This window comes from Danio aesculapii, chromosome 4 (genome assembly GCF_903798145.1).
Source record: "Danio aesculapii chromosome 4, fDanAes4.1, whole genome shotgun sequence".
Lineage (NCBI taxonomy): Eukaryota > Metazoa > Chordata > Actinopteri > Cypriniformes > Danionidae > Danio > Danio aesculapii.
In genome coordinates, this window is record NC_079438.1 from 44,064,673 (window position 1) to 44,090,587 (window position 25,915).

The following is a 25,915-nucleotide window of genomic DNA, read 5'->3' on the forward strand; positions in this document are numbered from 1 at the left end:
ACACTCTCAGTTTCAGTGGTGGAAATGACATGCAATTTTATTCACATGATTAATTTTCATTTTGCCAAATTCCCAAATTGTCCTTAGTGGCCCATAGTAGCCCTGCGGCACTCAGTAGTGGTCAAAGGAGATTTTTTAAATGATTTGTTCTCTCTGATATGTCAGTTTGAATGGGAATATTCAATTACACCAGGTGCTTTCTGTCAAGAAACGGTAGATAATTCAGTCTGCAATTTTCTCCTGCTAGAGGTTATACTGACAACAAAATAATCTCATGAATGCTATAATGACCTCACATCCTCTGGCAAAACATTTACCACACAAATAGGTAAAGCAACAGTCTTGTTTTGGTTTTTCTGCATTGTTTAGAACTCTTTATCATTTGTGTCATGTGTCCAGACCATTTCACGTAAAAGTCGACTAGATATCACTAAGAATGTTCCAGAAAGAGAAATAGTTTGACAGAATTTAAAGATACTGAATAAGCAGTAAACACAGTGATGGATGAGCGCTGACACCAGAACAAGAGCAACGCGCTTAAATATGAGCCATGATTCACTGCGACTGGTCACTCGGCTCTTATATAAACATCAAAGTCAAATCTTCTCAATCTAAAAATGGCATCTCACTCTCTGATTGAAATGGAGGCCCATTTGTTTGTTAAAAATAAAAACGTGGTGAGGCCAGTAATGACGTCGTCTGTCATCCTCTCTGCCTGACCGCACTGGACCTATCGGCTGTCATCTAAACTGTGATTGACAGTAGTCATCCACCAGTGACAAGTCATCAATCAAAGCAAAAGAAAGCGGAGGGCCCCAGGCTGTAGCCATGGAGACAGGGATGGCAGAGGGGCCCTCGTCTTTCAACCCTGGCACATGTATATTTCAGTGCAGATCACTCTGTATGGTGAATTTCTCCATCACCTTCACTGCACCTCTCCAGCTCTCAAGTGTTAATTGGCTGTAAACAGTCGGATGCTCTAGCTGGAGCTGACATCCCAGGATGAATGCTCTCGGCAGATCCTTATCCCGCTGTGTGTGACAAAATGGCACGCTTTTCAAATGCGTCTGTGTTTTCATTGTTCTTTGATTTTTTGTCATTCCACAATCTTTCTGCTTTCTGTTTGTGTTCATTTATTAGTATAATCAGTTCCATGTTGATTTTAAGATAATTTTTTTTTACATTTAATAGAGATGAAGTAAAACATTACCTTTACATTGAGACCTAGTTGAATTCAACTTAGTTTAAAGACCTTAAGACAGAGAGATAACTCAAAATCTCCTTCCATGCTCAACCCAACCTCCCTCTTTCTCTTTCTCCAGCTGACCCGTGTGCCAGTGGAGGCCTGTGAGCAGTATTCATCCTGCAACGAGTGCCTGGGATCTGGAGATCCTCACTGTGGCTGGTGTGTTCTCCACAGCACGTAAGTACAACCCTTTGAGTATTTAACAGATGGTCACTGATGTTCTAACAGTTACTGCTCACATTTGCTAGCTTAGCAAGCTATCAGTTTTCTATACTCAAAATAATTTTACTTCAGATTTTGTCTTTATTTGTGAAGCTGAACAGCTGTACAGTTTTGATCACACATTATATAGTTTTTGTTGCCACATTTGAAAGATTAACTGTATCTAGTGTATGTATAAATATGATGAAGAGTATTCTGGGTCATTTTACATTTGAATATTCAGTTCCTGAATCCTGGTAGACTCAGAAAATACTGTTTGTATAAGTGTGTTTGCTCTACTGAATTTATCAATGCTTGTGATCGGTTTATTGTATTTTATGTAGATGCATTCCACTACAAAATCATCTCAATCAATCTAGAGTTATAAATCCTTTCCAAATTGAGCCAGTCATTTCATCTGGTCATTGTGTACTCAATATTGCAATACGTATTGCATTAAAATAAAATATCGCAATGCCAGTTTTTTCCAATATCGTGCAGCCCTAATCTTCACATTTATTATCTTAAATATTAAAAATGTTTGATATGATTGGGGCACCCCCAGTTTGTGTAAGAGCAGAATGGGGTGCTGTTCGAATAAATGTCATGTCACTTCTGCATTCTTTGAGTTTTTTTTTTTTTTTCTTTAAACCTTGCAATGTTGTCTATGTGTTTCTTATAGAAAACTATGATAATTTTGCACTTTCTCCAATTGCTCTACTTTTTTAAGGTCATTTAAAACAAAATAAGTTTTTAATTGTTCAAATCAGTTTCCGTTAAGAACACGTTACTTAAAATTATAAACACCTTCAAAGTACTGTCAATGTAAAACCAGATGACATGACAAAGTGCTGAATTTCACATCCACGTCATTACTATATAATGCTTGTTTAACTGCTGTTTTCTTACAGCTGTGATTTTGCTTGTGACGAGTTTGTTTATTTGTTATTAAGAGGAAAACGCCCATCACTTTATTTTATATTATTTTCATCTAAACATCTCTTAGCCTTCTGAAAAATATCAGAATGTGCTCAGGATTCCCCAACTTCTTTTACCCCTAAACGAAGAACTAAAATGTACTTCACTGTGAGTATCAGGGCTATCAGTGTGTGGCCTGCGAGTTGAAGAACAGCTCTCTTCACCACCACACATTTTTTCCACTAATGGATCTCAGACTCTTGTGCACACATGGATACAAGTAAACACATATACTCATACAAGGCCCACATTCCATCCCACTGTTTAAAAAGTGAACGTGATAGATGCTTTAGGGCCTCAAGGGACATCCACAATTCCCACTCCACTGTAAATTGAAAATTGGATTCTCGTCCTCTTTTGGCGACCCTAGAGAAGAGCGCATGTGTGCAGAATGGCAATCTCAAGCTTTCTCACAACTCCTAAGCTCCATATTCAGTGACTTCTAGGTTTTAAAACACTACCCATACACATGCACACATCACCCGTGCCACTAAAGAACCACAGGTCTTGCAGTCATTTGCAGTGTTTCAGACCAAGAGCAACATTACCCTCTTAAGTGCAGAGGGTGAGGGGAAGTAAAGATATGTGTAGACATTCAGGATCTCTCACTGTCTCTCTCAGGGCTTTTGAGTGCACTAGACACGACAGGGGCCATGGGCATGCCATTTGCCACATGACTGCCCAAGGTCAGGGATGCTTAAAATCTCACACTCATCTGTCTCACACCATCTCCCTCTCTCTTTTTCTCTCGTTCCCGTTTGCTTTTGTAAAAGTGAGACTGCATTAGGGCTGGACAGTGAGACAGGTAGTCAAATGGCCTGTGCTTGTAACATTCCCTCCCAGGATATTTGATAGTTTTAGTCTTTAACTCGAGCTTTAGAGTATTTCCTAATCCAGCTGATGCTTTGTTGGTTGAAGTAGATGTATCTTGGCTTACTTCTTTATCTAAATTGCTAATCACATAAAAAAGTGTTGGAATTTAGGTGCTGGTGTGTAATGCTGCAGAAAATTGTAGTAGACTATATGTTTTACATGTATTACATAATATGTCATGTTGTATTGTGTTTTTGAAAACGGATGCCCGACAGTGTAACAATTTTGTGTGTCAGCCTGTATTCACACTGCAGATATAGACCGGTCAACCTACCATGATTGTCCATGAAGGAAAGAGGTCATTTGTGAGCGAAAACTGTGCTACTAGTGAAATCTGGCTCTTTCTCTCCTTCACCCTGTCATTTCTCTCTGTCCTCTGGCAGCAGAAACAGTGTCAAGTGTACGCGGGACACAATGCTTATAAAAACAGCAGCAGTTTGTTGTTTAGCCTCAGGTGGTGGAAGGGCCAGCACACGCAGGAGGTCTTTATGTTAGTTGGCAACACATCCAGTACGGCTGCATCTGCAGAAGCCAACTCCATTCAGGGTGCTTGCCGGCTCTTATTTGGTACTCCTTTGTCTTTCACTGGATTTTTCACATTAGCATCCTATTCGTCCCTTCTGTTTTTCATTACTTTCTTATAGCTTTCTCTCCTCTTTTTCCTCATGGCCTCATGCCCAGAGAAAGTGAACAGCACCACTCTCTGATGGAGTCAGGCAATCCGACCTGGCCTCCCCAGGTCCCCGGCTGATTGATTGCCCTGGAGTTTACCTTTCCCATTCTCTCCTCCCTTGCATACTCAACCAGAAACCTTGTAACCTGAGTCATGCCCACAGAGGGCTCTCTCACGCCAGGTGTGACTCCTGCCAGCACACCCCATTTGTCTGCTGTAATCTACCCATTTTTAATGGGGAAGAATGGTGAAAGTTGCTTATGTTAACTGCTGTAAGCCAGAAAGAGATTCACTGTCGTCTATTGTTGTCATTTTAATGAGAGATGAAAGACGTAAACAAATCAATAGAGAAGGGCAGAGATCAGACTGCACTGTCCCCCAGTGATCGTTTTCAGTTTGAGAACAGTTGTCACCTTCATGAACTATTTTTACCCGATATGAGCTTTAGAAATGACTTGTGTAGGTGTAATTCAAAGTGATTCAAAGGCATAGCAGGGAAAGCACGGCTATTGATGATGGATTAATAATTTTAAAATGTTAACAAGTGGAAATTAACTGTAATAATTGTCTAATTGTAATCATATTGGTAAAATGTAGCTCTGCCTCTTCCTCTGAGAAAAGCCCAGTTACCATAGTTACCCATGGATTTCTGTAGAGGAAAATGAAGAGGAATGTCTGGCTATTTATGGAAAGAAACACACCAAGTTTTTGGCATATAAAAATAGCGGAAAATCTTGCTTTAATAGTCATCAAGCAGTAAATGCAAATAAGTGTGTGTAGATTTGAGATATCATTGATGTTTGTACCACAACTGATGGGCACTGGTTTTAAATCAAGGTTTCAAATCAAAGGTGTGTTCAGATTTTTAAGGTTAGTTTTTAGCTTTCTTTCCAACCTCTATTTCACACCATTGACATGTCATAAGAGTCACAAGAAAGATAGTCCTATGGCACAAAGCAACAGTTTCTGAGGGCTGTTTCCTGTTAAGTGAGGTCAATATGCTGGCCAGCAAAGCATAAATATAGTAATCCAGACTGCTGGAGAGCAAGAATCTGTGATGAGACGGATACCGCCGGTTCTCCAGAGACATACAAAAGTCAACATAGTTCCACAAAATCACCAGAGAGAGAAGAAAACAACACGCTGAAGGAATGAATGGATGCCTGGGCTTATTTGTTCGACCCATGCTACTATTGATCATAGGGAAAGTGAAGCAGAGGGGTTAAGGGTCAAAGGGGGTCATTTGAGAGAGGGTGTGTGTGCTTTAAACCACTTGGGGGGATTGTGTGACACTTAATTAACAATGCATTAACTCAGTCTCAGGATGCTTGGCTCTGACCTTCATTTTGCCGCATAGCCCCTTAAACTCTTGGTTTTTAATTTATTACAATTATTATTATTTTGTCTTCATGAACAGTGTCAACTAATCTTAATACTTTATTTCTTTAAAGTTTAAAGTCAAGGGGCATTAAAACATGCAACACTTTGTCTGGACTTAAATGTGTCAAGGAGGCAAGGAAGAAAGAAATGTGCTGAAACATCAATGCATGTTTCATTTAAACGTCTTAAGACAAACCCGAGGCAACAGTAATACCTTTAAAATACCCTTTTCAGTTCTGAGGCCGTCTGATTGGATAGCAAGGGAAAACAGACAACTATCTGTGAATTGCTGCTTAGTTTAAGAGCCTCTCTGCAAGTTTGTTTATCCCAATCAACCTTCAGATAACCTCCCCCTCACTATCAGCACAGGAGCAAAGCCGCCCGCACCAGACTGCTGTTTACCCAGAAGATCTCCAGAAGAGTCTGTTAGTCTTGGAAAACAGGACCAGAGAGGCAAAAATCAATAACTCTAGGAGAGGGGAGGGTGCTCCCCAAATTTAAATGTTCAGAAGTGTAATTTATGGAGCAGTTTGTTTACTCGAGGCTTTCATTTTTACCCGTCTTATCCCTGCTTTGACTCTGAGAGGATGTTTGTTCATGTTTATGAGAGAATAGGTATGTTTTTTTTTTAATTGTGAGACAACAGTTAGTCTGTGCCAAACAACATAAAGTTTGCACATCTCTTGCACATTAAATTTGTAAGAAAGGAAAATAAAAAACGGCCAATATACTGGCCACTTTATTAGTGTTATGAAGCGGACAGGAGACAGAGGTAAGGAAACGTTAGGGTGTTTATTAAATGACAACAAGGAGCACATGAAGGATAGCCAGGAGGATCAGGAATGATGTTGGGGTCTTTTCCTCCGTGGCTGGGTAACAGGAATACACGAGGATGAACAGCACACACCAGATACAGCTGACAGAGGATGACACAGACTTGGAAGGACTGGAAGACAGGACGATTCGGGAGGACCAGGAAGACTAGGAGGAATACAAAGAGAACAGGTAAGTAAATCGTTTGTTTTAGCTGAGGATGACTACGCTGAGTGGTCGCTCAGTTGTCCGCTTTCGTCGAGACGAGCCCGGACAATGAGCGACTGGAGTGCTGTGCTTTTATCTGGTGCTCGTGAATGTGATGCAGCTGTGTGCTCATTAGAAGTCAGGTGATGGTGATCTTCGTGAGTGGGGGTCGTGAGAGCCTGACCAATCCATGACAGTACCCCCCTCCCCAGGGCCCGCTCCTGAGGGCCGACACCTCCGACGCCGTGGTGGTCTCCCTCTGCCTCTAGGCGCTGGGAACTCAGGGTGGCTCTCATGAAACTCCACCATGAGACTAGGATCGAGAATATCAGCTCTGGGAACCCATGTCCTTTCTTCGGGGCCGTACCCTTCCCAGTCCACCAGGTACTCCAACTGGCCACCACGACGTCGGGAACGCAAGATCTCCTTCACTGCGTAGACGGCTCCTTCTTCTAGGAGCAGTGGAGGAGGGGGTTCCTCTTCGTGGTCAGGCTCTGTGGAGGGAAGAACAGGATCGTGATAGGGTTTCAGGAGTGATACGTGGAATGTAGGGTGAATACGGTAGTGAGAGGGTAATTGTAGTTTGTAGGTGACGGGGTTAACCTGTTCCACGATGGTGAAGGGACCAACAAATCGGGGACTTAACTTGCGAGAGGGCAGTCGCATGCGTATGTCCCGGGTGGATAGCCACACCTTTTGTCCGGGTGTGTATCTGGGTTCTTCAGACCTTCTCCTATCGGCGGTTACCTTGCTTCGACGGACTGCCCTCTGCAGATGTTGATGAGCCTCGTCCCAGACTCTCTCGCTCTCCCGGAACCAGTGATCCACTGCGGGGGACATCAGATGGTTCGCCATCCCAGGGAAAGAGCGGTGGTTGGAAGCCCAGGACGCACTGGAATGGCGTGAGTCCGGTGGAGGGTTGCCGCAGTGAATTTTGGGCATATTCTGCCCAGCCCAAATACTGGCTCCAGGAGTTCTGGTGACCACTGCAGAAGGTCCTCAGGAACCGTCCCACCTCCTGAATCTTCCTCTCTGTCTGCCCGTTGGTTTGGGGATGATATCCAGAAGAGAGGCTGACGGCCACACCTAGGAGCTTGAAGAAGGCTTTCCATAGACGTGAGATGAACTGTGGACCTCTGTCCGACACAATATCTTCTGGAATACCAAATGACCTGAAGACTTGATTAAAGATATTGTCGGCAGTTTCAAAGGCTGTGGGAAGACCTTTCAGAGGGATTAGTTTGACAAACTTTGAGAATCTATCTACTATGACTAGAATACAGGTATTACCTTCTGACGAAGGGAGGTCAGTGATAAAGTCCACTCCTAGGTGTGACCAGGGACGGTTCGGAATCGGCAAGGGATGGAGCTTTCCAGCGGGTAGATGACGTGGGCTCTTGGATTGGGCACAGTCCTTACAGCCCTGAACATATTGCCTCACATCCCTTGCCATGTTTGGCCACCAGAATCGTTGGGATACTAGCGAGAGAGTATTGTTGATCCCTGGATGTCCAGTGCCTAGCGAGGTATGTAAGGAGTGGATCAGATCTACCCGGTGTTCAGGTGGTATGAACTGCCGATGAGGAGGGCATCCCGGCGGAGCAGGGGCTTCCGGAGTGGCAACGACTGGAGGAGCGGTCCAGGTGATCGGACAAATGGAGATGTGTTCGGGAAGAATCTTCGTTGGGAGTTCTTCATGATCGTGATGCTCGTGTAACCGAGAGAGAGCGTCTGCTCTTAGATTCTTGGGTCCTGGACGATAGGAAATGGAGAAATCAAAACGTGAGAAGAAAAGTGACCATCTGGCTTGACGTGGACATAGTCTCTTGGCCTCTTTGATGTATTGGAGGTTTTTGTGATCTGTGATCACCTGGAACGGATGTTTGGCTCCCTCCAACCAGTGACGCCACTCCTCCAAGGCTAGCTTGATTGCTAGAAGCTCCCTGTCTCCTATGCTGTAATTCTGCTCCGCCGGGCTCAACTTCCGAGAGAAATAGGCACAGGGATGCAGTCGGGGCGGTGTATCATGATGTTGAGATAATACTGCCCCGACGCCGGTGGTGGATGCGTCCACTTCCACCACGAAAGGAAGATTTGGGTCAGGATGAGTCAGGAGTGGGGCCCTTGTGAACTCCTTCTTAAGAAGGCGGAAGGCTGCGGCTGCTTCTTTGGTCCACTCCAGTCCTTTGGGTTTACCCTTGAGGAGATTAGTGAGAGGTGATGTAATCCTGCTGTAGTCCTTGATAAACCGTCTATAAAAGTTAGCAAACCCAAGAAACCTCTGGAGCTCCTTAATGGAAGTGGGTTCTGACCAGGATAGAACAGCCTCAATTTTCTTCCCATCCATACGTATACCGGTTTGGTCAATGATGTATCCCAAGAAATGAATCGACTTCTGGTGGAATGAGCATTTCTCCGCTTTGAGGTAGAGGTGATGTTCTCTCAATGTGTGTAGGACCTCCGCAACGTGTTGGCGATGTTCGGCCTCACTCCGGGAGTAAATGAGGATGTCATCTATGTACACTATTACACAGTGGTGAAGAAACTCCCGGAGGACTTCATGAATGAAGTTTTGGAATACGGAGGGGGCGTTGACCAGACCGTAAGGCATGACCTCATATTCATAGTGGCCAGTAGGGGTCACGAATGCTGTCTTCCATTGGTCCCCCTCACGTATTCTTATCAGATTATACGCGCTGCGGAGGTCCAATTTAGTGAAGACTTTAGCTTCTCGGAGCTGTTCCAAAGCGGCTGGTACCAGAGGAAGGGGATATCGGTATTTTACTGTACCGTTATTTAGGACCCTGTAGTCGATGCATGGACGCAGCCCTCCGTCCTTCTTGGCCACAAAGAAGAAGCTTGAGGCGGCTGGTGATTTTGAGTGACGTATGTACCCCTGACTCAGAGCTTCCCTTATGTAATCTTCCATTGCCTGATTCTCTGGAAGCGAGAGCGGGTAGATCCTACCTCTTGGCAACTGGGCATCTGGAACTAGGTCGATCGCGCAGTCCCATGGCCGATGCGGCGGTAGCTGGGAAGCTCTCTTGGGGCAGAAGACATCATGAAAGGAGCTGTACTCCTTAGGAATGTGGATAGACTGCTTCTCAGGAGGGCTCTCGACCGATGTTGCAAACAAAGAAATGGGGTTCCGACCTTGAAGAGGGAGATTTGGAAAACAGGCAGGTGTACATCCAGATCCCCATTTCTTTATCTCTCCTGTGCCCCAAGAGATGATGGGATCGTGCTTCACCAGCCACGGGCGCCCTAGAATGATGTCCATATTTGCACCCTCCAGAACCAGAAATTGAATCCTCTCTTGATGTAACAACCCCACTTGAAGAAGGATGTCTTCGCATTGTCGATGGATACGGGTCGAAGATCGAGTGCACTGGGTTATCGGTTGTATCTGGTATATATGCGAGGACGCCTCAGTACGGAGGTGGAGTTGACGACAGAGGGATTGGGAGATGAAGTTCCCTGCTGACCCGGAGTCGATGAGGGCTGTGACAAGGAGAGAAATAGAGGCAGTAGTTATTTGTACGGTGGTAGTAAGTGGTTTACATTGTTCAATATTCGTACTGAATACACTCACTGAAGTCCGAATGGGACGAAGGGGACACTCCATACGGGTGTGTCCACTGACACCGCAGTATAGACACAGACCCCGGGTCAGCCTCCTCTGTCGTTCCGCTGATGTCAGTCTTCCAGACTCTATTATCATGGGTTCTGGTTCTGGAGAGGCTGTTGACTCAGGCGATTGGAGGAGTGCAGACGAGGGGGTGATGGTGTCCTGTTGATAGGAACGGAGACGATCGGAACATCGGAGAGAATGTTGGATGAATCTCTCCAGACCCATTGTATCATCTAATGTGGCCAGTTGGATTCGGAGAGTGGGTTCCAAGCCGAGCCGGTACGTGGTCAACAACGATCTCTCATTCCATCCACTTGCAGCTGCTAGAGTGCGAAACCGGAGAGCATATTCCTGTGTAGATAGAGTACCTTGCTTTAGATGATACAGCTGCTCTCCAGCGGCTACTTCCCCATCAGAACGTCCAAACACCTCTTTGAAATACTCCGTGAAGGTAGTGATGGAATTCATGACCGGCCCGGCTTGGTTCCAGATCGTCTCAGCCCATTTAAGTGCAGGTCCAGAGAGTAGAGATACGATGTAGGCGATCTTCGACTTATCTGTGGGATATAGAGAAGGTTGCATTTCGAATATGAGGGAACATTGTAACAGAAAACCATTGCACTCCCCCGCTCCGCCTGAGTAGGGCGCTGGTCGGGCCATGGGACTGGAAGGAAGGGCCGAAGAAGAAACTGTGGAGGCGGAAGTGCTCGGTGCTGGTGGTGCGTTGGAAAGTGGAGCTGGTGGCTGTAGAATCCGCTTCAACTGGTCCACCAGCTCTTGAAGGTGATCGGGGGTGCTCATGTTGTCGTCGTTAAAGGTCCGGGCTTCTGTTATGAAGCGGACAGGAGACAGAGGTAAGGAAACGTTAGGGTGTTTATTAAATGACAACAAGGAGCACATGAAGGATAGCCAGGAGGATCAGGAATGATGTTGGGGTCTTTTCCTCCGTGGCTGGGTAACAGGAATACACGAGGATGAACAGCACACACCAGATACAGCTGACAGAGGATGACACAGACTTGGAAGGACTGGAAGACAGGACGATTCGGGAGGACCAGGAAGACTAGGAGGAATACAAAGAGAACAGGTAAGTAAATCGTTTGTTTTAGCTGAGGATGACTACGCTGAGTGGTCGCTCAGTTGTCCGCTTTCGTCGAGACGAGCCCGGACAATGAGCGACTGGAGTGCTGTGCTTTTATCTGGTGCTCGTGAATGTGATGCAGCTGTGTGCTCATTAGAAGTCAGGTGATGGTGATCTTCGTGAGTGGGGGTCGTGAGAGCCTGACCAATCCATGACAATTAGATGCCCCTGTTTAACTACTAGTCAATGCACATACAACACAATGTAGCGACTAGTCATGAAAATGTGTTATAGCTAATCTAAGGTTTAGGAAGTTCAAACAGCATCAAATTGAAGTGATTTTGAACATGACAAGGTCAACGGTGCTTGGTTCGAGTATTTCAGAAACTGCTGATCTATTGAGATTTTCAAGCACATCCATTACTAGGGTTTATGTTCCAAAAAATAGGAAATAACCAGTGAGTGGCAGTTTTGTGGGCTGAAAAGAGTCTTGTTGATGCCCGAGGTCAGAGGTCAATAACCAGGTTCAAGCTAATAGTAAGGCAACAGTAACTCAAAAACTTGTTACTACTGAAATCTGCAGAAGATTATCTCTAAACACATAAAACCTTGAAAAAGATAAGCTACAGCATAAAACACACCTGTGACATGCAGCTAAGAACAGCAAATCAAACTGGCTTACCAAAAGATAATAGAAGATTTGAAAAAGAGTCTTGATTTCTTCTGCAATTTGGTCATGAACTCATCTTGCATTGTCTCAGCAGTCCAGGCACTGGTAGTGTTGGTTTAATTGTGTGAGGCATATTTTCTAGGTACATTATGGGCATCTTGGTACCAATTGTATCAATTAAATGCCACAACAGATTCAAACAATTCTGAAGGCAGAAAGGGGTCCAACTTGGTACTTGCAATGTATATAATTGTTTACCTAATTATATTAAGTGTCTTGTGTAACCAGCATAGCTTTTAGTGAATGAAGAATGGTTGAACTGTCAGTATGTATGGTCTGTAGTATTTAATTTTCTAATCCCAGATTGAGTGGAAAACCTATTCACCAACGTTTAACAGCATTACATCCATCCTTGACGATTGCACTAGTTCCCGAGGGCTACAATGAATAACTCCCATGACTGCTTTACAAATGTCCTGGAAACATTGCCAGAATGTTTTGCAGGCAGTCATTTTGCACAGGATGTAAATGAGCAGCAATTGTGATGGTTTGGAATGGCGTGAAGACAGATAGGCTGTAAATCATAATTAAGACCGAGAAAATAAGGCTGTCAGATTTCTGTCTTTTTCAGAACAAGGCTGACAGGCAGAGATTGGAGCAGATTGACAGAGATGCAGATTCCCACTCCATTATAATATCTTTATGTATCTTTATTAGGATGGGTATGAGATGGATATTATTTTGGTGCAAATCAAGAATATCAATATGTCTCTATACCAACAGTATCCTTGACAGACTGCAACTGAGGCTTTATGAGAGATGAGATCATTGTTTTAAACTTTAATATCCACGTGGTTATTCAGGTACATAGCTAAGTGACTAGTGTTTTATTTATTTTTTGATTTTTATGTTACTTTATATGAAAGCTTATGCAAATGTATAGCGCCGGTTTTAGTGTAATTTTGTTTCCAAAATTATTCTTGCTTCATGATTAGCATTAATAAATTCCAAGCTCATATACCATTGTCCTTCAACAGATCCAGTTTAAAAGCTTTACCTTTTCGTCCAAAACTTGTGTTTGAATGGCTGCACTGGGAGATGTTTTAAAGCAGTGCTCTTTGATCCACTGTACTGTGTGTGTGTGTTTGTTGAATGCTAAAGCTTTATGCCACTAGAAAAGCCTCTCTCGACGGGGTCCTCCCATCGTTCTGTTCTAATGTGAGATGAGAGAAGAAGCTATCATTGTGTTTCAGAGGACTGTTTTATTGTCTGTACCGAAGTCTGTCGCAGGAAATGATGGTGCAGTAAAATTGTTTGACTCCTGTGTGATGCTCAAACTCTACAAATGTCATCTTGCAGAAAGATCTCACCGCTGTGTGGTGTAGTATAGATATTTATCTAGATTTTTGTTTTGTTGCTGTGTGAAAATTCCGGGTATGCTCTGATGAAACATTTCATTGGTTTAATTCACTAAAATTACATTTAGATTTTTTTTACACTGTCAATATTGTTACATCTCACAAATTACAAGAGTAACGGGAAAACATTGAACAAAGAGATTTTGTCTCATAACAGAACAGCTCTTTTTAGGCCTAATTTTTGACCAAATATGTAGTTTCTGCACTTTAGACAGCAGTACTGTTCAAAGGGCAGATTAAGTAAAAATGTAGAATACAAAATACTTGCAGTGGCTCAGTGGTTAGCAAAGTCCTCACAGCAAGAAGGTTGCATGTTCAAGTCCCGGCTGGACCAGTTGGCATTTCTGTGTGAAGTTTGCATGTTCTCCCTGTGTTAGCCTGGGTTTCCTCCAAGTGCTCCGGTTTCCCCCACAGTCCAAAGACATGCAGTATACGCAACCTAGGCTCATTCTGAAAATGTGCCTCTATATACATTTCTGGAGAGTGCCAAATACATCCCAGAAGCTACGTTTTTTGCAGTTTTTGTTTTCGTGAATCCACCGGAGGCCGCTGTCAACTGATTGACTTACTGACCGATTGACTAACCCACCTTCCTCCTTCCCTAAACCCAACTGACAGTTTTCAAAAGCAATCCAGAAAAAAGAAAAACCCTAGCCTGATTTTTACCACGTTATCAAATCTTACCACATTCTCACCTTATTATTTACTTGTTTATTTTGTTTTTTGGATTTTGTTTTTGTCTTAACTGCTTTCTGGAACCATTCTTCACCAGACTAGAACACTGTCATCTTGGTCAAATCCTCTCTGCATCTCGAGTCTGCCTACGTACATGGCAAGATAACAGTACAAACTGGTAACAGCTGGAAAGCCATCCATACGGTGGTAAGCAGTCAGCTGGTAAGCGCAAAAAGAAATGTCATACGAAATGCAGCCATACATACTTCTGGCTACATAATTCGCAATCTCCAGAAATGTTTACAGGGCTGCGTTTTCAGAATGAGGCTATGTTGGGTATAGGTTTAAGTGTGTGTGTGTGTGTGTGTGTGTGTGTGTGTGGGTGTGGGTGTGGGTGTGGGTGTTCTGTAGTGACCTTTGAAATAATGCTGAAAGAAAATGAATGAATGAAAATACAAAAGATTTACTGGTACACTGAATAGATAATAGAAAGGTTTAAAAGTATCACATATAATAATACAATGTCTTTGTAATAGAAGGTCAAATGTTGACATAAAAGATTATTCTTGAATGTGACAACACCATCATCATTGGTTCTGATAATTCTTTTACTGATAAAAATGTACGCCTTTAACATGGTGTACACTTTGAATAAAAGCATCTGCCGAATATACATATAAATACATATCACCTCAGAAAGTTGTTGTGGAACTGACACCAACTCTGACAATACTCTGTAATTACAGCACTTATGTATGTGGTATTCCTCAAGTGCCTTAGACAGCTCATGCACAGAAGCAGTGCTATCAGCAGGCACCGTTTATTCTTAGTGCATTCCACCTCTGCTTTTCTTGAAAGATTTGAAAGTCCTAGGTTCTTTTGGACCCAAAACACGCACAACCCCCTCCGTGCCCAGCGGAGAGCAGCATCTCCCCAGGGTGCCAAACCAGCTCTGTCGCCCCTGGCTCTGAGCTCCTGAAGAGCCTGGAAGGAGGAGTTTAGTTTGCGGCAGGCAGAGAGAAAGAAACATGCTCCAAAAGTGACGGAAGCATCAGGACAGAACTCCAGCCAGACGCAGGACTGTCAGCGAGCAGAGATCTCTCAGAGAGCAGGCAGTCCTACACGACTCAACCTATCCCTCACTGTCACCATGCTGTCACCACAGAAAGAGAGAGGGGTGGCCTGTCCTGGTGTGACGGAGCGTGAACTTGACATGGAGACAGACACACCTGAGAGAGGAAGAGAGTGAGCGTGCCGCCCTTGATTGAAAAGACAGGAAGGAGATGTGGAGGAAGTTTAAGGAACAGCTCAAGCATAAAAGAAAATGCTGTCATTATGTATTCACAGTCATGTAGCTTCGAAAGGCATAAACGTGCTCTCTTGAAAACGAAAAGATATTCTGAAGTTCACATCATTTGTGTTGTTCAAGTCGACACAAACTTTCTGAATTTCTGTTGATTTAATAATATACAATACAATATATAAACAAGTTAATGTAAAATCTATGTAATAATATAACATTGTTGGGGGGGCAAAACTTTTTGGCTTTGTTATTAAAAAGAAAACACATATTAGATTCATTAATTAACCATTGCTTCATTCCTCTTCTTTTAAAAAATAGTTAGTGCTGCTTATTCAAACTACCTGTTTAAAATGAGCTGAAACAACACAATTCTTGGCATTTCTTTAGCCAATGTTTCTTTTTGCTCTGTCCACTTAAAGTTGTAAACCATTAAGTTAACTTAAGCATTTTGTGTTGGGACAACATGAAGGAATTGGTTGGGGGATTTGTAGTTCCCAGCATGCTTTGCGTAGGATTGCATTAAGAGAGGGAAATGTTGACAGTAAAAGTAATCTTAGGTGTTCAAAGTTAATAGAAAGACTTCTTCACTTTAGTTTGAGGATTTAGAAGAGTTTCATGTAATGCTTTGAGTTTTGAGATTACCACCTCGCAGAAGCACCTTGTTTAGGGTGTTGGCAGCTAATTTGGCAAAAATGCAGTTTGCTGCTTTTTTCAGTGAGCAATAACGGTCCTAAAATTAGTTCAGAGATCAGCCTCAATCAACTGTATATGTAACTCATGAAATATGCTTACAATGGCTCTTTTAGTTCATTTAGGATAACTTCAAGTAAAACTAAGAGACTTTTATTTGATAAAATCATGTTGGAGCAACTCAATTGCATTTAATTGTGTACTTTTTTTAGTTAGTGTTAAACTAATTTATTGGATGGAAATCCTGCCCTCAAGCTCATCCAATGAGCTATTTTTTTGAGTGCATAACAAAATTCAGCTTTCCCATCAACTGAAATTTAAGAAAGACTATTTATTATTAATGTTAAAATATACATTTAAATAATTACATTTGCTACAATTTCTATTTGAATCCTCTGATTGAAATGAGCCGTTCTAACCAAATCACTCTTTGGAAAAACTACTTGGGGGTAAATTGAACACTATAATGCCATACTTTTGGTTGGTTACTTTCCAAACCTGTTCATCACATGCTGGGTTTAGTACACCTCAAAACAAAAATGCTCCAAAATATTTGAGCTTTTCAATAACGTTTTTAAGTTTCTTAAACAACAGAACTTTTTATCACAGTGTGATATAGCAAACAAAAAAATATGCCGTCAGAATATGCTTCTAAATTTACCTTGAGAAACATTTCCTTTTCATGATTTTCCAACTGTTTGAATGATCTATAATGGTGCAGGAATAAATACCACAGCGAATTATGGAAAGAACTTTGCTCAGCAGGTGTGCCGCTTGGAACCAGTGTAGGTAGGATACAAAAAGACACACAGAACTCCTGTGTTCACCTCAGCCTAATTTTACACAAGTTTCAAATATCAGGCGTGTTTCAGACTTTATTTTCTACATAGCATGATATTCCAAACTTTATTTATCTTTCACTGACTCAAAGTTTTCATAAATATGGGACCAGATCAGATAGTTCTCTCTAATTTGAGCGGCTCATTGATTTTTCCTCTGGGCACAGAGGGACTTGTTGGTTCATTCTCTCAGGTGGCTGAAGACCTGCTTGTTTGCCCTTTGTGATAGAGGACAGACACTCTGTCTATCTATAGCACATGCACACTCTCAAGTTTCTCTCCTTTCTTAGGTGGAGTCTTATTGAGTGTGACCTCATTACAATGCTTTGTGTAACTTTGAAGACAAAAGAGTCTAAATGTCCTCGCATCCATTCCTCCTTTGTCTTTTCGGTCATTCTTAAAGGTCTTCCATGTTGTCATGTGTGTTTTTCTGTTAAAGACTCAGTAGACCCCTGCAGCAGAAAGGAAAAAGGATCTGTCTGCTCGATCTAAATGTTAAGAGAGGGAGAAAAAGTTGTAAACGCTCCTCTGACAGCCGTTAGGCAGTCGCGGGAGACATATCGGGTGTTAATATGTGCAATGTTTGATCAGATCTGTAGGGGACGTGGTGTTGGCGGAGACAGATAATCTGTTTAATATTAGCAGGGTGAGATGGGTCCCCTGGCCCAGGAGGAACGGGGACAGCAGGGAGATGAGATGAAGGAGCCTGTCTGAGGTGTTTTTGACAGCTCCCGAAATTGCATACGAGTTTTGAGGCAAGTGCTGCTGCGTCACGGAAATCTTGACGCTTTTATGGCATTGAGATGAATTGTGGGTATTTGTGTGGATGTGTGCAATGTTTGATTGGTAGTGTGTCTCTCCAGCTGTGCCGTGGTTTGGAGTCAGATGGATTTTAGGAGCATAAAAGTGTTTAGAAAGAGGTCATGCTGATACTTTTAGCCAGATTTGCTGTTATGTTCAATAGAGTTAAACTAGTCTCATGCTTTATCTTTCATCTTTTTGTTACACGGATATATTGAGCTGGCTTTTACATGTTTAATTGAGTTGTTACATAATGTGAATTATGTAACAAACTTTGCACTGTTTACAGACTTGTTCATTTGATGGAATATATTTGATATAACTAAATGTTTATTTTATTCCAAATTAGATTTTAGTTTTATGATAATTTATAGTTTCAGTGCAAATGTGTAATAACACTTTTTTTTTTTTGCAAATTCACTGCATTACTTGTTTATAGATTTGGCAATGTACCACTTCCTTTTTATGGGGGATAGACCAGCTCCAATTGAGAAAACTATTTTGCAGCTCCCTAAAAATAGAAGGGGTTTTGCACTCCCAAATTTTCTACATTTTCTATTATTGGGCTTGCAATATCCAAAAGATTTTATATTGAAGGAACAATATAAATTCTGAACTCCCTTGTTGGGCTTACCTAGAGCAGTCCTCAACTCGCCTGAGCTCTGTTTTATCCTCTGAATTACCTCTACCTGCAAAGGTCAGTTCAAATTTAGTAGTCTCCCAAACAGTTAAGATATAAACTCAATTTAGGAAACACACTGGTTTACATAGGTCGTCTTTTCTTTCTCCAATATTTAAAACACTATTTTGCACCCTCCAATACAGATGCAGCTTTCAGAATGTTGTTTTATAACAGCATAAAAACCATTGATGACCTCTACAAGAGTGGTAATTTCTCATCCTTTATTAACCTTTCTAAAAGATTTGACCTACCTAATTCACACTTTTTTTCAAGTCAGGTACCTTCCAAATCTTCCTGCTGAAATCATCCTGCTGAATCTCTACTGAATGACTTGTTAAAGCTTAAACCACACTCAAAACATTGCATTTCTGTCATTTATAATCTGATTCACAAAATTAATCCAGGCTCTGCAAATCAAGCCAGAGGCGCTTAGGACGAGAACTTGGGAGCATGTTCTCTAGCTCACACACACCTCTTCTATATGTGCAAGACATGAGCCTATACAATGTAAGATTATACATGGGGTTTACTACACTAATGCTAGACTTGCTAAAATATACCCCTCTGTCAGCGAAGCATGTAATAGGTGCAAGCAATCACCAGTGGATCACATCCACATGTTGTGGGAATGCCCTAAATTATTTGATTGTTGGGATAAAGTATTGAAAACTTTGAAAGATGCGTTTGACATAGATGTGGATACAAATCCACTTCTGGCCATTTTTGGGTAGGCAGTAGAGGTTAACCTTTCAGTAATGGTCTGAAAGGCTTTAGCTTTTACTACATTACTAAGTAGTGTTTAAAGTAGGATAAAAGAAGTGTTTACTTGCATTAAATTGGAAAAAAATATTTTATATTGCATTGCCAAAGTTAACATTAGAACATGGTTAATGCAATATTTAATGCAAGTTCTTCAGAAAATAATAAAAAGAAAACTGTATGGCAGAACATAAAGCCCATCCGGTGTGATATAGAGGTTCATGAGATGGCAGAAAGTGACTGCTGCAGCCTGGGTGTTTTTTGTGCAGGCATGTGTTTGTGCATCTCAGTATGCGTCAGTGTGTTGGGGTCGTTCCCGGGGTGCTCCACACTAATTTTCCACTCAGCTGAGGTTTGTGGCCCAGTGGGGGGCATTGGCCCTGAGGTCTCTGCTGGGAATAATCGGGTCAGAGCCACTGGGCTGCGTAATGACTCTCCACGAGTCTCTTCCTCTGTCTCTTCTCTCTGCTTCATGCCTCCCTCTTTCCTTCTATCCCTCTTCTCGGCTCTCTCCATAATGATGCTGACCGACTGGCTCTGCTCACAGGGGGCTCCGAGGGTCTCGCTCGCAGTGCTGCCTCTAAATTTAAACCTGCCATTTGTCAGTGTGGCTGCTCCGTCTTTTGTCAATGCTCTTCCTCGCTCCCTTTCTCTCTGAGTATCACACGGCATTTTAAAAGCACCTTATTTCCTATATGTGCAACTGGGAGGAGGTTCGTCTGTCTGGCCACTGGGTAATAGTTCAGCAAAATTTCCTGTTTTTGCTCTAAACCATTGGGAAACCATCCCAGCAGGAGGCTTGATAGCCATCTGGATGAATGTGTGTTTAAGTGCATTTTAATATGCATTGAGTGATCTCAGTATGTTACTGTACTGTGATATGTAGAGCATGAACTGGCTACAGTTCAACAGTCTGTCTGCTTGCAGTTGGACTCTGTGGTAGCTCTGTGGTAATTCAGCACTGTGCATTTGCTTTTTGTTTTAGGCATAATGGAAGTTCAGTGAGACGTTTGGAGTGGAATTGGCTGAGCAACAGTAGATTTTTTGTCCACTATTAAAACTCTCTAGTAAGGCTGCAGAGGTACATTTTATACTACGTTCTCGATTTCAAGGTCATTGCAAAAGGTAGAATCTTGATTACGCTCCTTCCCCAGATATCTATTATTTTGGCCAATTCCTCAGGCAGCAATCACAGAATGTACTGCAACATGCTCAGTGAACAACAAAATCCACGAAAATGCCATTTGTAGCTCATTCAATTCTGAAAAAATATGTCTTTTACTTGGAGTATTGCACAGTTGGCAGCATGCTAATGAAAAACCTATTTGAAATCAACTGTCAGTGTACTCACTGCTTTATTTTTTTCTATCCCTTTTCACGTACTCTTCCTCACTTTCAGCTTTTTACTTTTAATTAGTCAGTGATACTAACATTTTAGAAGCATTGGCTACTTTACCATGGCATCTTAAATGTCTGGCATGATTAATATTTTAAATCCAATATTTGGAGCTATTATCACAAGCTGAGAAATGCATGTTATACTATGCATACTGTATGAAATCTGAGGTCTGTTCCAGTAGGCTTTACAGTATCCAGTATACAGTATATGTTCACTTATATAATGCTGCTAGACTCCAGAAGATTGAAGAATGTGAGTGGCATTCGGCTATTTAAAAAAAAATTTAGACCGCTTGAAAACAATTAAATTGTTTTTTAATCCATAAACTACAGTCATTTCAAGTGTAAAATACAAAAAATACTTTGTATAAAGTAACAAATGGTGCCATGTTTTCAGATATGTTTGTTTTTAGGGTAACACTTTATAATATCCAAACACTGAATTATCTATTAAGCATTAGCAAATAGTGAATTCATTATTTGTCAAGCATTAACTCTACATTAACTTCATTTCAAATGTGCTTAATAATTGTATTTTCATACTTTGTTACTGGTTATTTTTTATGACTAAACTAAGTATCGCATTATTTACAAATCATTTATATGTATAAGTAGTTGGTTTTTTTTAAGACCATTCAGAATGAGTTAGTAAATGATTAATAAACTATTGAAATCAACATTTATATATTATTATTCAGGCATACACTAATAGTTAATTTGTATGTTAATAAATGCTTATATAAACTCAACTTCATGCAGGTTTGTGACTTAATCTAAAGTGAGGACTATGTTTTTAGAAATTCCTAATAAATGATAATTAAAGGCTCAGTATCAAATGAACAATACATCTTTGCAATCTTAACTAAAAAGTAAAAAATTACTGTAAAGTTTAGTGTCAAAATACAACATAAAATTGGATAAAACATCAGCAATATAATAATTTAACAATATATTAAGATACATTTCAAAGTTATTTAGCGATGTTTAAACTGCACAGTAATTTTATTTTAGATAAGATTGCAAAGAATTATTTTTCACTTGACAGTTTCATTAGTGCATCTTCAAATGAATAGAAATGAATAAAGTCGTTTATTTTCTTTTTTCCTGTTTAGAATATAACTGAGCCTTTAAATGTCATTTATTAGGGATTTATAAAGCATAAATAGTCCTCACTTAAGGTTAGGTCACAAAACTGGATGAAGTTGAGTTAATAAAGCATTTGTAATTCTTTCCTCCTTATTTGCCTTTACAAAATGGTATACAATTACATAATGTTTGCTTTTCTAATACTAGACTGTCTTTTTCTTATGAAACCTACTTGTGCAGTTCGTCTCCAGTGTTTCCCCCATTACAATAGTCTGTTCTTCACGCTGCTGGTCAGACCTTGGGAGTTACACACATTTTAAACTCCACTAGGTCACTGTCATCTGTCACACTTGAGGAATGTAATCCCTCATGTTTATTATAAATTTGCCTTGGCAAAGTGAGGTTAGTGCTGTTTTCGAGTGTGAGCTTCAACTTATTCTTACTGTAAAGCAAGTGGAACTCTGTCGAATAAAACTCCTTGAGGGATTTATTATTTTTACAGAACTTATTAATTTAGCTGCTTCTGGCTGACTTTGTAGTATTCTGTCTCTCTCTTTCTCTCTCTCTCTCTCTCCCTCTCTCTCTCTCTCTCTCTCTCTCTCTCTCTCTCTCTTTCTCTCTCTCTCTCTCTCTCTCTCTTCTGTCTGTGGGATTGGTTGGTTTAGTGTCTTTCTCCTCAATCAAACAGAGTAAAATGGATTATTAATGCACTAATTGCATGTTTTGATTAATTTATTGACGTGTGTGTGTTTTCGTTTGTTTATCTCCTCCTCTGCTGGCACGGGTGATGTAATGGATTTTAGTTCAGTGTGTCAAGAGAGTGAATGGGGGGGTCATGAGGGGAACAGGAAGTGAGCGGGCAGGCGAGATGCCAGTGGCTGTCCTTAGTGTTTTGCATGTGCCCACTCCTGTGCTCCCCGTCTGTCTGATCGCTTTGATGCGGTTTCATTTCCTGTTCATTATTCATCAAAGTGCCGCATTTCTCCATGTTCGGGGCAGAATTTACATAACGAGGAAAACAAATTACTCCTTAGTCTTCTAATAGAGCAGTTTACTTTACTAATGATAAGGTATTAAAAACAAACCTCCTGCGTGTTGACAGGTGCGCGCAGGATGACTTATCAAGGAGATCAGTTCATCAGATGGAAAAACATTTGCTGAGGGGACCGAGGCAGTTTTAATAACCAATTTAACTCGTACACACGTCGAAGAATTCATCAGGCAGAAATACAAAGCAGAAAACTGGAATTATGACTCATGTTAGTAATATTATTATATTAATATCGTTTTTTTCTTTAGGAATAAATGACCATCATACATGTTTGCCATGAGGCAGAGACATCCACTGAAGTGTCATTCAATGTAACAATAGTTTATAAACCAAAAACCCAAATAAGATCAAGAATTCTTTGATGATAAATTAAAATCCCTCAATATTAATTACTTACCATTATAAATCTTTATATTTTGCCTTTATATTATTTATATTTTCAAACAGCTGGGTTACACCTGTTTGTCAGCAATACGTTTTTGGTGATTTCAAATGTAATACATTTTTGAATTATCTCATACTCTCTTATATATTTTAATAAATACAGATCAGATCTATTTTTAGATGGTTTATTTGAAACCTTAGACACTTGCTTTTATGCATTATGAATTACTTTCAACTATTTAATATACAGTATATGGGTCAAATACAAGACTAATCATTGACAACGTTTACATGGACATCAGTAATCGAATGATTTGCCTGTTTACATGAGTTGCTTTTTGAATGTTTCTTTCATGATCCCATTTTACATATTATAGCACATAAATCCATTAACGTCATTGTGTCATTACGCTATCCACATTTCCTCTGGAGTTTCATGTCATTTTGGGTCTTTCGTTTTTAATTTCTCGACTTTAGCTACAGTTTGGCACTTTCACTTTTATTCAGGGGCACGTCATGCACGTCGTGACAAACGAGATATTGGATGCGAGCATGAACTGCTGGAAGAGTGTAGTTTTAATGGATTTTAATACCGCACACCGTAAGGAAAAAAAACCCTCCGTATTTCGCGATGCAGGTGTCTGTGATCGGTAGGTGCAGACTCGGTAGGTGCAGACAGCCGTACAAACTATCCTGTCGCAAAATGCGGCCAAAATCCTACATGACAGTAATAGTTTAAGCTGTTTACTTCAATAATGCGACTAAAATCAACTTAATTCGTTGTCTTTTTAGTTCGATTACGGCTTTAGTTGAATTAAGGTAATGAAAAATCTCTGTTTACATAGTAGAGTCTTAATCAGAGTATTGTCTTAATTGCTTTAAAATCGTATTATTGATGTCCATGTAAACATACTCATTGTGTTGTCCACACATAAATTTGCTGTAAAGGTTAATTGTATTAATTTATATTTGTATATTCATTATGTGTGTGCATTTATTATATATAAAATATTCATATACATAGGCTTTACTTGAAAGTTTGACCACAATAAAACTTATAATAGACTTTTGATTGATGGAAATGAATAGAGTCGTGTCATACTTTTTAAAAATATTTCATTTATCTAAAGGAACAAAATACACAAGCATTGCTGTTCATATTGTTGATATTTTTCTCTGAGCCTGCTTTATTGAAGCTCATAAATGAAGGCTCATAAATGTTTTTACAGTCCTCTCAGGCCATAGGCAGACAACTTCTTTATAACCCTTTTAAATAAGAAATATTCTCGTCCTTACTGTGGCTTGTTTTATCCACAGCAAGTCAAAGCCCCTATAATCTCAAAATTATTAATAGACAACTCTCATACGCCCCCTGTTGGTGAGCAAGGATGATGTCTGTGTTTAAACAGACATACTTTCTTTCCTGTAGTCTTACATAATGGGTGCGGACAGAGTGAGGTTTGAGAGACTTGTTAGGTGCGACTGTATGTGATGTTTTATTAAAGGCCTTTGACAAGTACGTCTAACTGTGGGATGCACAATCTTGCCAAATCATCCAAAGGCACACATAAGACTGTTTGTCTCTCCCACCGCGCTCTGAGAAAGACACACACTTTCTTGTTTAACAGTTCAGTGTTTCACCACCCATAGATTCCACCTAGTGTATGTGTGTGAGTGTGTGTGTGTGTGTGTGTTTGAACACGTAATACACAGCATGCTTATTAAATCAGCGGCAGAAAGGGGATTCAGGCTGTGTGATTGGAGCTACAAAGGAGGCCATTCTGATTAAACGCATCTTAGACCTGCTTAGCACAGAGAAAGAGGATGATTGTTGCCATTTTAAATCTCTTTGGTTTCCTCTTTCATTCAGCAGCAGATTATTCTCATTCTGTTCTCAGAGTTCTCCACGTTAGGCTTCTTAACTTTCCAATTCATTTACTGTCCTACCTCTCTCGCTCTCTCCTCTTCTTTTCTCCAGTGGAAGAAAACGCTGTCACAACTGTCATCCACTATAAACTTCTCTCTCCCTCTTGTAACGACTCCGATTTTTAGTTAATTGCTTCACAGATTTGAATAAAGCCAATCTGGATTAGTGAAGGGAATGACAGGCTAAAGAAACCCAGTTAGAGCAGAAGGTTTTACTTCTGTACAATGCAAGTACTGTAGGTAAAGCGTTTATATTTAAGATTTAAATTAAAAACTTAATAGCCCAGTTTTTATATGTGGTAATATGTTTTTAAAAAGTATCATAGTGGTCAGAAATGTTTTAAGAGGATTTATTATTATGTAAATTGTAAATTATTTAAATAACATTCAAATTTGCTTCATCAATACACAATACTCATATTACGAACAATGATGTACAAGCTAATTGTCTTAATGGTCGTTATTATAGTTAATCTCGTAACTATTTTACGCTTTGTGAGTTTAGTGGCTAATTCATACGAATTCAGAGTTCAGTCGTACAAAAATTTACAATTTTAAAAAGGAGAAACCATCATTAGGGGATAAGCAAATCGTACTGAATTATACGAATGAGGTCCTACGATTTCATATGAATTAACCACACAATCAAAAAGTTACGAATTGAGATTGTGTTGGTTTTGATACATGTTTTTTTTAGCAGCCATATATAACCCTGCAACTCAGTTAAAATCACTAGTGTAAAACAGTCTGAAACCTGCTTAACCCTGGTCCTGTAATCTGATGTGTCTGGATTAGATGTTGCAGTGTAATGGTAGTCTCCTCGTTGGCTCTGTGACCTAGTGTTGTGAATGGATCAGAGTGGAGTGTGTTTGGATCTGATGCGGGGGTCTCTGAGCTCTGATTCTACCCACCTGCAGAACTGGGGAGTGATGAATACGCTTCATTAAGGGTAGAACACAAAGCTGGCTTGTCCCTCGGCCTTTGGGCCTGCTCTGCTTCCACAAATAGAGTCGCTGTTGTTTTAGCACTGCCAAGAGAACAGAAACAGGATAGAGTCACCAAATGGTCTTTCTTTGTTTCTTTCTTTCTTTCTTTCTTTCTTTCTTTCTTTCTCTCGTCTGAAATATGAAACAGAAATATAATGCACGGA

The 25,915-nt window shown here is 40.7% G+C and overlaps 1 protein-coding gene across 2 annotated transcripts in view; it reads left to right on the top strand.

Annotated features, from left to right (window-relative positions):
* Positions 1-25,915, top strand: part of plxna4 (plexin A4) — a 223,119-nt gene that overhangs the window by 142,920 nt on the left and 54,284 nt on the right. For both annotated transcript variants that reach the window (XM_056455758.1, XM_056455759.1), the window contains exon 5: positions 1,323-1,423. In XM_056455758.1, coding sequence (XP_056311733.1) covers positions 1,323-1,423 — 101 coding nt within the window. The remainder of the gene's footprint in view (positions 1-1,322; positions 1,424-25,915) is intronic.